Source organism: Stegodyphus dumicola, chromosome 3, assembly GCF_044657685.1.
Source record: "Stegodyphus dumicola isolate Sdum_Otavi_A_Nest chromosome 3, ASM4465768v1".
Lineage (NCBI taxonomy): Eukaryota > Metazoa > Arthropoda > Arachnida > Araneae > Eresidae > Stegodyphus > Stegodyphus dumicola.
The window spans coordinates 278,179,298-278,194,946 of record NC_140770.1 but is presented as its reverse complement, the minus strand read 5'-3'; the positions used below and the strand labels follow the sequence as shown (position 1 = coordinate 278,194,946).

General features: G+C 30.6%; 1 protein-coding gene across 2 annotated transcripts in view; it reads left to right on the top strand.

The window, feature by feature from the left end:
- LOC118195585 (protein capicua homolog) overlaps positions 1 to 15,649 on the top strand; it is a 122,311-nt gene that overhangs the window by 19,277 nt on the left and 87,385 nt on the right. For both annotated transcript variants that reach the window (XR_015040464.1, XM_085814210.1), the window contains exons 3-5: positions 10,365 to 10,493; positions 13,786 to 13,928; positions 14,031 to 14,222. Coding sequence is in view for 1 of the 2 variants with exons in the window: in XM_085814210.1 (XP_085670336.1) it covers positions 10,365 to 10,493; positions 13,786 to 13,928; positions 14,031 to 14,222 (464 nt within the window). In the remaining variant the exon portion in view is untranslated. The remainder of the gene's footprint in view (positions 1 to 10,364; positions 10,494 to 13,785; positions 13,929 to 14,030; positions 14,223 to 15,649) is intronic.

Sequence of the window (15,649 nt, the reverse complement as noted above, 5' to 3'; positions counted from 1 at the left end):
GTAAAGACGCTGAACACTGGTAGTTCGGTTCTAGTTTCGAATCCCGCGAATGGGCTGGCCGCATGGGCGGTTTCGTGGTTTTCCCCATGTGTAACGTGTATACGAGCCAGTTTCCCTTAGAAAGTCCTCCACGAAGGCATCCCTCCCTTTAGGCAGATAGCCCTCGTGTGCTTTGCCATAATTAAATAATCCAATTCAATCCTTAATTAAATATAATTGATTTGTAAATTCTACTAGAACTGACGGTAAGAATTGAAGTGCAAATAAGTAATATGGTGTGCAATCTTGATTAATATAAAATTTAAAATATTTGCATAGAAAAATGTTTGCATTCAGACAGAAAGTTTTTTGAAATATTTGCAATTACTTTATAAGAAGGATTTATTAATAACAGCAATAATTACTTATTATATTACTGATGATTAGGATTCAGTTCTTGACAATTACATTCTAAATTAGAATTTTAAGGATATAATGAAAATAGCTATGCACAAAAATACATTTTAGGAAAAAAATGAGTTGATTTTTTGTTTTAAAACTTCTTAATTCATTTAGTAAACATCGTATCCTCGTTGTTTATTGAATCCAGAATGTTGGTGTCGTTTATATAATTATTCTTACTTGTCCACAGAATCTGCTGACTTATCCAGCCATTAAGTAGCTGCAGATCATTTCTACATAACCATTGAACTTCCATTAATTCAGTCTCTAGAGGGTTGTATGTTTATATCATAATTTGACCTTTATAAAAAATGATTATTCTAAATATTATGTTTCTATAAAAATATATTGTGCTTTAAAAATATGGATAATAGTATCAGCCGCTCTTTCAGCCACTTCAAAAGCAACAGTTTGTTTAGAAATAAATTATGCAGTTAATGTCATAAAATTCAAATAAATATCAAACGAAAATTTCAGTTTTAGACAATTCGATTTAAACGAAGTAAAGTAGCAGACGATAAAACGCCGAAGGTAAAAATTTATTCTTACAAAAACTTACTCTTAAATTTTTTAAAAAAAGAAAAGATACGAGAGAAATTAAAAAAAAATAGTTAAAAATTTGAATAATATCATTTATAATTTAAAAAAATAGCCTTTCATATATTTATATATATGTATTAATAAATATGTATTAATAAATATTTATTACGCATCATTGAGGGAAAAAATGTCATATAATTAATTCTCCGTAAAATTTTACTTGAAGTTTAAGGTTAAAAATAGCTGTGGCAATTCAGTGTAACAAAAATCCATAGACCACATTTGGCGTTATTATCGCTCAAAAAAAAGGTGCCAAATTTCAAAACGCGAAATTATGTAAATTCGTGTATATCTTAGAAAATTTTGAGTAAAAAAGTCTAATTTTTTGCAGATATGCTTAAAAATACACCTACTTTAAGATGATGGTAAAAATTTTATAGGTTATAATTCAAAATTTTTTTGAAAAATCTATAGAAATTATTTAAAAATAAAAATTTAAAAAATAAAACGCAAAAAATGGGTAAATTTTATTTGGAATGAACCAAAATTTCGAAATGTGAGAGAAAAAATCAAAAAAGTTTAATAAAAAAAGAGATATTAATAAATATTTGCCAAATTCAATTAACATTGAGGAGCTAAAATTTTGAGAGCTAATATTTTAAAAACTAATCGTACGGTTTTTACAAAACTTGGTATTCTGGCATAATTTGAGTCGTAGAATCGAAAAATGTAAAAAAATTGGTATGTTATTTAAGTCCGATTTTGTGTTAAAATACCTATGTTAGAATAGTACTATATATAAATCTAATATATATCCTAAGTCGCGCTTTCGAGACATGAAAAACGTAGTTTGAATTTTGTCAATCGCCCCAGTAGAATGGGAGATATAGCACTGTCCCATTTTTTTTTTGAGCAGTGTACATTCAGTCCATTACAAACCCATATGCACGTAACAATATTTATTTACTATGTTCTGATTACTTAAACGTTCCCTCCTTATCCAATTTTCATAACTTTATCAGAGCATATTAACCATTATTATACTCATTAGTTTTCATACTCAATTAATAAAATCTGTCGTGATGACCACCTCCCCAAGCGAATCACTTCTAAAGTGGACTAGTTTTTATGAGAAAAAATAAATAGTACCACTGAATTTTACCTTTCTAAAATGGCTACCACTACTGGCCATGTGTGATCATCATAGAGAAGATTAAAATTTTTCTTCGTGCAGTACAAAGTCTTTAATCCGGACCTCAAAGCTACAAACTTTCTGCGCATGCGTAGCGTTTACGCATGTGCATAATACATTTATGCTTGCACATATGCATTTACGCATGCGCATAATACGTTTAGGCATGCACGTTTAATGTATAACAGACGGTATAAGCTAGACTAAAATTATCTAATTATCTATTTCAGTTAATGTTGCCGATTGCGTTGTTCCTTAATCTTCTAATTGGATCCGGCTTATTATTTTTTGCAGACTGTTAGAGCAATTTTATAAAAGTAAGCTCGAACTTTCGATTATGTCAAAAAGAGTTTCCAATTCTTTAGCTGCCAAAGCATCTACAAAGCGAAAGCATGTTTCGATGTCCATCAAACAAAAAGAAGAATTGCTACAAAAAATGGATAAAGGCATGAAGAAAGTGACAGAGAGGTTAGTGAAAACGAAAAAAGTTTGATTTACAAGTTAGTCGGTATTCTCGGCACAGCAATTACAGGACTTGAACAGCGGAACCTTGTAACTGAACAAGAAATTATGTCTGTTTATAGAATTAAAGAGAAAGTATTAGCACATAAAATGAAGCAACTTAAACAAGTTACATTGAAAGAAATGTTTAATAAAGTAAGCAAATAAATATTAAACTTTTTTTTGTAAATTTTGATAATCTTTAGATCATAATTGCTCCTTATTTCATAAATTATGGTTTCATAATTAATTTTAATAATTTCTGCATGCCATCTTACCAGATTTAAATTGATGATCTATAATCCGGAAAAACCGCTAATCCAGAATCGCCGAAGTCCCGACAAGTCTGAATTAAAGACTTTGTACTGTATTTAGATCCCTAAGTAAAAAGCAGTATGTTCTGCTAGTAATTGGTTACTGATAGAGTTTGACTTGCTGTAGGAGCATAAACTAGGTCCACACGCTTAACAGATGTAGAGTTAAAAAGAAAAAAAGCTTTTTTTTTTTTTATTAAATAAGAACTGGAAGATAAACACATTTCTTGTGCTTAACAAAATCAGTCACCACTTGTGGTAATATACTTAAGTAACTACCAAATTCAAATTTCAGACATGGACTAGATGTTCAACAGAAAACTCTTAACCCGTGTATCAATTGGGATATCGACCACAAATAATGTTAGGATGAATAATTGCAACTTATCAAAGATGGCAGAAGGAAGTAACATGGCCTTGAGAGACAGAAACACATGTTGTCTTACAATCCAAAAACCTCAGCTTAAATACTCACTAACTCAATTTATGTTCTGGTGAAGAGAAAAAAAAAAGGAAAAGTTATAGTAAAGATCTAAATCATAATAACTGATTAATTTCAAATAATAACCTTACAATCGCATTGGGAAACTGGTTTATAGAGTGAAATAATGGTAAAGTTAGTATCAAACTATCAGTTTGTCATCTTACAATTTTTTTTGCGAAAAAGATTATGACAAAAGTAATTGGAAACCATCAACAATTTAAAAATGCTGCTGCTGTTGATAACTTTTAAATAGACTAATAAAATGTATTAATCAAGAAAAACAATGTTTCATTCTAAATATTTAGTTTTAGGTTTGATTTAATTTAAAAGTAAGGTTTATAACTGCTGTAATTTTTGGAAAGCTGGTGCGCATGTATCTGGTTCCTTTAGAGAAGAAAAAGTTAGGCATCCAAACATATTTTCATTCTCAATATGTATATATTGTCATAGTCACACAAACACACACATGTGGATATGTATGAAAACAAATCATTATGAATGTACTGAAACTCATTCTCTGTGACTACTTATAAGAGGTATTGGTACTTACGAATTATCGCAACCAGGTTGACGCGATTTGTAAGTTTGAGTAAAAAAGTATGAATAGAAAGAAAATGTACATTTATTAATTACAGATAATTTTTAATACAGTTTTTTATATTATTTTGTTTTAAAATATAAAACAGCAATTAAACCCTTCCGGTTTCAAATTTGAATAAGCTGAAGAATTATTTTTTTGGCAGAAATCTTTTGGCTATTGCTTTTAGCACTGATTGAAAACCATATTCACCATAACCATGTACACGTCGACTTATTTTTACTTAAAAAACATCCCAGAATTGCACAAAAATGCCATTGCGCACACTCTTGACTTTATCCATGTAAACTGCTATTTTCTCATAAATGACAAAAATTTGCACGAAAATGCAGGAAAATTTTGTGAATCTCCACATGCTGTTTTTGCAAAACTACGTATAACACGTAGGGTTGCTGTAAGTAGGGTCGCCAAATTTGGCAATTTATGCGAATTTTGGCCTGGTTGTGTTAATGCGTAAGTACTGAGGAATATTATTCCATAGTAAGTTAAAATAAACTGTTTATTACTTTCATAGAGTTTGGAATTATTTTATCCGTATGAATTGAAGACTCAGTTTCATGTTTAATGCTCTTGTTATTACACCATTGAGTCGTTCCAAGTCTACGTCTACATAGAGAAATAATGCATATTAGTAACTTTTAATTTTGAAAAAGTCCTTTCCCTTAAAGCAAACAAATTTAAGTGCATTTACACCTATTTTCTTAGATGTATGCCTGCATGCATCAGATTTAAATGCTTTTTATATCATATCAAATCTTTGAAATCTGTAAAGACTAAAATAAGCAGAAAGGTTCACGGTGACTTATTTCTAGTCTCCTCCAAAGCTGGATAATAAATCTGTATTATTACATGTGTAGGAGGTCAAAGTGGATTGAATGTATACAGAACCAATGATAGCTAGATAACATTTAAAATTTATTTTGCCAAGGGAATAATTTGCAACTCTGGAACTTTCCACAAAAGTATTCTTACAGCTTTTCTCAATATGACAGAGCACAATCAATATTTACCACTTCAATCGTATAAGAATGTGAAACACAAGACAATATACAAAAGCGTCGAATAGATAAGCTCACACAGTGATTTCTGAATACGGAGCTAAATTCTAAACTCGGAACTAATCTAAACTGAATCTGTCTCCATTCTGATATAATTTTCCCCCATCTACCGAAAAATTTCCAGTTCTTTCAATTTCTCAAAATTGCTGGAAGGCATCCACAGTTACAGTTACATAGGTTTTGAACCAAAATATAGCCAAGTTTGGTGACTTTTGATGATAAAAATTCACCACCAAAATCATACCAGCTTGCCGCCATTTAGTGTTAAATGGATGCCCCGGTAACCTTATTTTTCTGCGAATCTTTGCATCCTTGAAGCCTCTCATGTTACATTATACAGGGGATACTACAATTTATAGATAATATATGTATCTTTAATTATTTATATATTTTATTGAAATTACTAAAATTATTATTAAAATTATTTTTATACACACAAAATTTGTAACAGTATTCAGCATGTGATTATGGTACACACTCACTGTATATCTCCTTTGCAAATGAAATGAATGTCTGTGTTTTGTTATTCTTTATTTTCATTTCCTTCAATATTTTCCAAATTTACAAGAACTAATTATTGTGATTTCAAGAGATTATAGGAATAATTCCAATTGCCTTGGAATCAATATTAAATTTAAGGTTTTAGGACCTGTAGAGGAACAAGTTGTTTTAAAAGCTGAAATTTCTAAAATGTTTCCAGAAAGTACTGTATTTATAACTAAAAATAAGGATGCAACAGGTGCGTGAGAGCACCCTGGGTGATGACTTGAAGGTCTCCCACCTCTTCTTCCCTACCACCAACCACACAAGAGTACTTCCAGCTTGCTGTGTATTTAAAATGCTCACATGCTGCATAAGACACCGCGCACTCGCAAAACATCCACTCTTTCTCTGACTCTGAACCCCTGGCCCATCAGTACGAAAGTCGGCATCAATAACCACTCTAGCCAAATAAATAACAAGGATGCGAAAGCGGAAATTAGAAAGTTGCAGCATTAATTAAAAATTTTTAAAATGTGAAAATTACAGTGGTTAATAAAGGTAAATGTATAATGAGTATACTTCAAAAACATGCCAGTAGGTGAGTATGATTTAATTATAAAAGTGCAGACATTTGCTGAAAGTGTTTGCAGTTTGGTATTATATTCAAAATTCCAGAATTTTAAATAATAAACTCATGTCCATAAATTAAGGATAATGCAAAATCAGGCAAAGGAAGAGTTAGAAGCAAAACAAATTTGACTTATTTGTAAAGCTTATTTATTAAACAAAAGGTAAAGAGCAAAAAAAGATGCTATATGTTTGATATTATTAAAACAATTAGCGATTTTTTTCTCGATGGAGCAAATTACAAAAAAAAACCTATTTACAAAAAACCAATAATACATGGTTGGTATGATTGTTAATACATTGTATGTCTACCAGACGATGCAATACAGTCATTACAACGCCTAGGCATGCTGAGTATGAAATTATTTATCTGATCTTGGGGGATATTACACCACTCAAAATGCAATGCTCTCCAAAGTTCCGGTAGACATGTAGGAGGAGGTTAACGGGCTGCAACTTGTCGGCCAAGCATGTCCCACACGTGCTCTACTGAATTCAAGTCCGGTGAGAATGCTGGCCAGTCCATACGTGTGATATCCTCCAATTGAAGGCATTTGCTTACGATGTTTGCACGGTGAGGACGGGAGTTGTCGTCCATAAACACAAATTGTGCGCCCATGGCGCCCCGAAACAAACGTACATGTTGTTCCAGAATGACGTCCCGATAGATTTGGCTTGTCATGGTTCCAATTTGAACATGCAGGTCAGTTCTGGAACCCAGAATAAATCCACCCCAAACGAACACTCCTGCACCACTGTAATGGTGTCATTCAATGACATTTTCTTGGTGGTAACGGGTACCTGGAGCTTTCCATATGAAAGTCCAGTGAGAATCAGACTGCAAGCTGGCGGTGACCTGTGCTGTAATGTCTACTTGCATTACCATCATCTTGTTATCGTTGCCAAAGCCTGGAGATGACACTCTGGGCAATTCCAAGTTCGTCTTATACTTCCAGTTGGCTTCATTCTATTGTGATAAAATTTTTTTTTTAATTTTATAAAATTTCACTAGTAAATTTAAACAGAATTAAAGAAGCCATTTACTGTTACAAATGAAATATTTAATGTTGTATATAAGCATGACTGTTTATAACCAAACAGATCATTTTGCAGTGCAGGGAAAACCTTTTAGAAGTAAATGTTTGTACTTCTGACTGCCAGCATGTTAAGAACTGAAGCTTCCTTTTCTTGTACCAGCAATATTGAACATAAGTGTAATTGTTTATTGCTGGTGTGTTGTGCAAAGTGCAATTTTACCAGCTCAGATGAAATTTGAGCCTTTCGGCACTTAATGATGAATGTCTCCTAATTCGTAGAAACGAAAGCTTGAACAGATAGAGGAAGACCATCAAAACATCCTTTTTTTGTAACTCTCTGAAAGGCACACTTTTTGGATTTGTTTATATAGAGCTGACAGCATTTGTTAGTAACATTTGTAAAATTGCTTTTGTAACTGTTTGCTTTCATAAACTTTATTAAGAAGATATTTAGATTATTAACAAAAATTAGAAATCAAAATATTTTACATGATGAAATGATACATAGCAAGTGGCACTGAATTTCAGAACTGGATAAAGGCACTTAATCAAATTGGAGAGTTGAAAGTGCTAAGTCACATAAGCAAGTGTGAAAGCATGGATCAAAAGTGTTATCACTTAAGAATAGATGTAAAATTTGTACAAAAGTATGACATCAATGAAAACTGCAGTGCACATCTTTGAGATATTGCAAAAATTTAAGAAACTTTTTCCCTACAAATGTTACTTCAATTAGATCAAGGTGTAATCCAGAGCTTTAAAAGAGTTTTTTTAGAAAAAAGAGTGATGAGTAAAATTTGAATAGATTAGAAACTAAACTGTGTTATAATATAAATATATTTCTTACCCTGTAGTAATATCTGTGTGGGATTGAGTTTCCATATGAAAAGTTTGTAATCTTGTGGAGGATTTGTCAATAATCGGATCGGTACTATATGTTCTCATGTAATGTCAGAACATTTTAACTTCAGTACATATTTCCAGATAAGGACATTTCACTGGACATTCAATTTCAAAGTTTGGTAACTTGCACATCTTTTGTTATTCTCCCATGCAGAGTCGATGATAATGCTTGAAGAATAAACATGTTAAAAAAAAGTAAGTATCTATGTGGTTTTATATAGGGTTTTAAATGCTATATCTAACCTGAGCCAATTTTACAACTAAGTTATTCCCTAGGTATGCGCTAAGACTGGAGCTGCATTTCTTTTCCACAAAGAAAAGACAAAATTCATTGGTTCATTTTAAAGTGTAGTTAAATATTGTTTACGTCAATATTAATGTTATTTAAGAAATGTGAATAAATTTACAGTGAAACTTATTATAGTGGTTTTTTTCTGTGTCAAGTATTTATGAAAAATACGAAAATGATGGTATTAAACATTTGCATTAATCACGCTCTTTATAGCAACCTCTTGAACAGAACGCAGAAACCTTTTGGAATCTTGGGTAACTGTCTTAGGGAGGCTTCATTGCATGTACTCTTTAGTCACTGCATTGGATAGACTGAATTTTAATCTAGAGACATCTGCTACATGGGAGTATCTGAGCCATCTGATACATGGGATGCTTTACATCAGCCCCATGTAAAGCAAATTTAAATGTCCTACATCCTTATCTAAGTAGCTTTTAATTTTTTTTTCTTCTTTAAAATGGGCAGGAAATATATACACTGAGCATCAATTTTTCAACAATTTTTTGTGTACTTATGCCATCACAAAAGTGCGCACTCAAGTTCTGTTTTACTGTACGTGCAATGACAGTTCTTGTTTTCCAATCACTTATGCTTTTTTGAATTATCAGCTGTACTTATATTTAAAAAAATAAATGCCTTTTCCTGTTTTGTCATTGTATGGTATATTTCTTTGTCTTTGAGACATTCATTTCATTAAAACCTTTTCAGTTGGCGTGTTGACACTTTATCGTGCTGAGAATAACTACAGAATTTATGTTGTTTGCAAGAGGTTTGTAATGTCTTCACATATATTCTTATATTTACACAATGATTCTACACAATGGTTTTTTTTTCTTAAAAAAAGTACTGGAGTTTACTTGGCTAAATAAGTCTTCTACTATATTCCTCCCAAGATGAAAATTAAGTGAATATGTAAGAAAATTTGACCTTTGAGGATTATCTGACAATTAGTGAAAGTAAAACATGTGGAGAATTTGTCTGAATATGATTTAATTATTAAGTCACTATATTCTTAACAGACCATTGCAGACTATTCTCTTGGTAAAGGTATAGAAAAGTTGACGTATATCAGTGAAAGATATAGCAAATTTAACTCATAGTTGCAAAAAGGAAATGTAAGCATATATTTTACATTAATGAATACTCCAGACACTGCAGTAAAATCAACGTTCCATATGTCACTTTTAATTACTTAGTGATTTTATAAAAAAAAAAAAAATAAATAAATAAAATTTGCTTATGTAAATTATAAATAATTGTTTTGAACTTCTTATCTTTCATAGATTTTATCAAATTAAGGTAAAAAAATTTGGAGGCATTTTTTAAGTAACAAAATTTAAAGATTCATTATTTAAATTGCGCTTTATGCTTGTAAGTTTTAATAATTATTTCTTTTTAAATATATTTAAATTTTAATGAACTAATATAATTAATCAGTCATTTAATGACTTCTGAACAACATTTAATAAAGTGGCAATTTGTTGTGACATCTTTTTTCAGTATTCCTTAAGGTTTTATAATGCAAGTTAAATGTGTTCTGATGAAATGGGCTTTGAATGCTGCCATCCAGAGCACCAGTTATAGTTTTTTCCAATAATGGGGGCTAATTTGTTATAACTTTTGAGCTTTAAATTCCCAATATTTGAATGTAACTTCATGCATTACCTTCATGATAATTCTGTCCAGTAGGCATGCAACCTAAATAAAGCTGGTAATTTACAGCAGACATATCATTTATATGTACAATTACAATAGAATTTCAGTGATTAATAATTAATTTATTAATTATTTTTATAAAAATGTTTCTGACAAACTTTTACAGCACTTTAGAGGTCTGAATCTGCCGTTTCACCTGCAAATTTGATGAATTAAAAACTTTATATTTTATTTATAGCTTGGAGTGATGCCAGACCTATTCCAGTTTTTCCGTGGCATTCTTTAGTTCCCTTTCTTACAACGAATTCCTCATCAAATTCCACCCCAGATGTTCCAGTTGCATCAGAGACTTCTACAAAAGATACAGGTTTCAGTCATATTTGTGTTACTAATTTCAGTTTGTAAATAGCATACTGTTACCTATCTTTTAATTTTTTTACTAAGAAATTTGAAAATAATCCCTTTTTTTTAAATTGTTTGTCCTTATTTTTCTTTTTATGTATCATTTTGTTGTATTTTTCATAAGGAGTATAAAACTTTCCCAAATATAAGTAGTGTAGGAACCAGCATTAAAAGTTAGATCTCATTTATTTGTCCAAAATTAAGTTTTTTTAAAAAATTGATATTCCCCAAACATAAATACAGAGGCTGTTTGCAGGTTTTTTAGAGGATTTTCATTGTGTTTAAAGAACTATTTTCCTAAATTTTTTCTGTTTTAAATGTTCTATTTGATAACCTTTATTCTTTACTGTCTTTCTACACAGTAATTTCCAACATAATAAAGCCTTTTGTAGTATTGAAAGAGGTATTTTATAGCATTCCTCTCGAACAGCATTCCAAAGTCCAAGGAGTAGTCCAAGTCCAAGTCGAAGGTCGACATTCGGAAAATCTGCTTTTTATAATTTCAAAAGCGCAAAAATCCATAGGGGGATACATTAGAAGATTTAGTAGGGATGTGAGTGAAGGGTATGGGGGTTGATACCCATTTTTTGTTCCTTTTTTTTTTTCAGGAAATTAACGGTGACTTTCGACGTGTGGCTGCTTGCCTCCTCTTGATTCAGTTATACTGATTGATGCTACTCTGGTAGGTATTTCATATTTGAAAATATGTTTTAAAATATGTTCCTGAAAATATGTGGAGTTGATATTAACATTTTTCTCGGCTCACTTTATTTTTAATTTGCCATTATATAAAAAACCAGCAACAATCATAAATCCCTTTGAAAAACTTACTTTAGATTCTTAGAACTATGATTTAAGATTTTTTTCCTTCCTCTTTGAAGATAATAAATGGATCCCTTTTTTGGAATCATTTAAATACAAATAAATGTTTCTCATAAAGAATTCTGCAGTGCATTCTGCGTTCGACGACATGTCATAGAAAAAGACGATGCATATTATTGTTTTTTTAATTTTTTTTAAGATTTAAATTAACCCCAGTCACTTTTTTTATAGTTGATACTGAGCATTTTAATGAATTTGCAATTGTACTTTGAGTTGACGGATTTTCTTTTTAACACTAAGGATTCACTACCTTTGCAACATTAAAAAATTCCGTTTTTCCCTTGGATATGTGTTTGGAACAAATTTTCTACTTGAAGCCATTTTTCCTTATTGACAATATTATATATCTTAGCTTTAGATATAAAAGAATCGTGGCTTTTACAACATTTTTTAATAACTAGATATAAATAATTTTCTTTGGGAAAAACACAAACATAACCTTCCATCTATTGTTTCTTTAAAAGTGCTGTTTTGCATGAAAACAAACTGTAAAGTAGCAGACAATAATTTACCCTTTCAAAAATACAGTTGCAGTTAAAACAAAAATTTTCAAGTAAATGACATTTTTTATAGCAAATTAAAATCATCTAAAAATGTGTGAACAGCCTCTGTGTTTTTATCATTTAAAACATATCTGTGTTTAGAAAAATATAACTATGACTAAGGATTACAAAAATGAAAGGCGGGTAAGGGGGTAGTTATGTGTATGTATATACTGTATAAATACTTGTGGTATTGCTGATTGCAATAAAAAAGCAAGGTGCACAATTTTGTATATGGGACTGCTGTAACATCTGGATATTTCTTTATTCTGTCTGTACATGCAGACGTCATCAAAAATCATCCATGTGAATTGGAAACATTTAAAATGGATAGTTCTGTGGACGTTATGCTCAGTCAATACATGAGATAATTTAGTGACGTAAAGGATAATTCCATAATGGATTAAGCATATTTTAATTCACAATAATAAAAGAAGATGTTAGGGTTATAACATTAAAACAAACTTGTTTTTTATTTACATTTTTCTGTTGCCGATCTAGAGAAACTAAACTTCGCAACAACAAAAATAATATTATACATAGATGGAGCTGCTACTGTTCTGTTGTAGTAGGATATCTAAGCTTTTTTTGCAATTACAATAATTCCCGTACTTTGTACAAGTAAGTAAAAAGTCATGAAAACCACCAACTTGCACCCAATAAGTAACTTTTTTCATATGTAAGAAATCACAAGATTGCACCAAAGTGCTTCTGTTAATATGTAAATACCTAAAAATGTACAAAAGAAAATAGCGTAAAAAAAGTTCTGTGCAAATTGGGGGGGGGGAGAGTTCTAACCGCTAAACTCTTGCATATTAATTAAGCATTGGTTGCAACTGGCTGAAACTCTAGGTCATTTAGCCCAAGCCCAACAATATGGCAACTGGTACCATAGACCACCAGTAATTCCTCAATAATAAACACAATAGGCATAGAAATTTTATTCTTGATATGAAATTCCATTGTTTGAAAATAACAAATAATTTATTATTTTCACATAATGTAACCTACCAGTCACTTTAATAATTATAATCATCATGTTGTTTTTCAGTGATCCTGTTTATATAATGTTCCACTGTGAAACATCTTTCGAAACTAATTTGTCTATATTTTACAAAATTTTAGAACTAGTACTTAATATTTAGTAAGTGAAAGGGTTAAAGATTGTTCTGTCACTTATTTCACCGAGAAGAAAATAAACTAATTGCATTCAATTAAAAAACCATGGTGCAGAAGGAATAATTTTTTATGATATGAAAAAAAAAGGAAAGCATTTAAATCTCCCTTCTTCAAATTAAAACTTGTTATGAACTGATAGCACCCACTGGCTGGCAAGTGATTCAATTAATTGACGTTAGCAGTGAAAGAACAAAGGTATTTAGCCTAATAATTCTGAAGGTGCATGCCTAATAATTATGGTTGTAAAGCACTGTAGTATATGTAAATAAAATTTTGTGTGTGCTGATAACAAGTGGAATCATCACGTTCATACTCAAACAGAAATCTAACGAATGGTGATGTAATTACCACAGCACTGAAACAAATCTAATATGGCTATCTATTAAAATGTGTAATAATCTTGAAAAGTTTGGTCTCAGTTAAGCCATTTGTTTATTATCAAAGAATATGGAGAGATTTAATCCAATGAAAGAAATTATGTGCCTTTTTGGGACATCCTTAAAAGAAAAGAGACGAGGAAGAAGGGAAACCCCAAAACAAGCAGGAAAAATTTTAAACATAAATAAGTCAGTATTTCTATAGCTGGGGTAGAGGATATCTATAGTAATTTATTAGGAGAAATCATGTTTTTAATTAATGATATTTATTTTTTAGCTCCTCCAGAACCAGAAGAAGGTGATGATGATGTGTTTGTTACCAGTGACAATCTTCCTTTAGATGTTCAAGAATTAGCGGACAAGCGTCGAACTCAGTCCTTGAGTGCATTACCAAAAGATGAATTAAAAAGCCCCAAAAAGGTGGAAATGAAAATATTACATATTAAATTTAATACATCTATTGCATTTATAAAAATCTTTTAGCAAAGGAATTACTTTTTAATAAATATTATGTTTCTTTAGCCTGCAAGTCGGGAAAAAGATCACATCAGACGTCCCATGAATGCTTTTATGATATTTAGCAAGAGACATCGGTCCCTTGTTCACCAGAGACACCCAAATCAAGATAATAGAACCGTAAGCAAAATTTTAGGTGAATGGTGGTATGCACTTGAACCAGAGAGGAAGCAGAAGTATCATGATTTAGCTTATGAGGTTTGTTTATTTAGCTTTTAGTATATTTTACTACATGTTTATGCATGCTAATATTTTGCATGCAACAACAACTGTTATTTGTAATTTTTTCTGTTATTTGAGAGCTAATGTTCCTGTTTTTGCATTTAATTTTCTTGTTATATATCAAGCATTGAACCTGTGGACTATTTCTTATTACTTAAGTGTTTAATCATGCTGTTAATTGAGCCAGGTAATATGCTTCATTTGTTGGAAGATTAAAAAAAAGGGGGGCGTCTAATGTTGCCAGTGCATGGCCTTCTGCCAATTGTATATTTTAATTAGCAATGAGCTTTTAGTAAAGTATAACTACTGGTTGAACATTTGCAAATTTGTTGTTCTACCAGGTGTAAAAACTATATTATCTAAATTTGTACCAGCATAATCAAATGTCTGCAGCTTTTTATTAAAAATTATATTTTATTAAGAGTTAATAACATATAATTTAATTGGGTTTTAATTATGAAAATTGTATATGATATATTTAAAATAATAACTTTGAAGCAAATACTGTACTTCAGTTTTCTTCTATGTTATTCCTATAGTATTAACAAATCTAAATTCATTTTGATCAGCACGTATTAGATATCAGTAAATAATGCTTGTTAGGTTTTGGAATTAAAATTAAATTGTAATATATTTTTTCATGAACGTCTCTTCATAGCCTTAAGTCAAGAATCACTTCCGATTTATCAACTTTAGCCAAAATCTAATATATTGTCCTGATTGATAAATATTAAAATTTAAAAGGTTTGGATTATAGTTTAGTATAGTTTTTCATTCATTAAATTCCTATAGGTTTTGATTAAGGAAACACTTCTGGTTGGGCACTTTTACTTCATATCTAATCAATACTATATATGAACACAGAAAGCTTAAATATGGAAAATAGAAATTTTTGAAAATTTAATATAACAGTTATCATGAGCGGAAAAATTATCACACGTGGACAGATAGGCATACATCATGATAAAAATAGTAAAAATTTGTTGTGGGCACCCTAATTTGTTTTTATTCACTGGAAACTCTCAAATTTGTGGATCGAAAACATAATCTTCTTTGCGTATGTATGTAAGTTGGTGAGAGGTAAAAATAATGAACAAATAATTATTGTATTTATCAGAAATATTAATTTCCATCACTAGAAAAGATTCAAGAAAAATTATTGAACTATTTTTTGTGTAAGTAATGTAATCACTATATGGTATATCTGTTTTATTTTGTGTTGTTTTGAAAACAGGGTATACATTGCAAATATCATATAATTTTCTGCTGAATCTTTAATACTGCTAGTGTAGAGTCACAGTAAATATTTCATTTGTGTTTTGCATGTGTTTCGGCAGTTGTAAATTTTTGCAATCTGGTTGTCTTTTTAATAACTAGCAATGCAAATTTGCATTTCAGATATT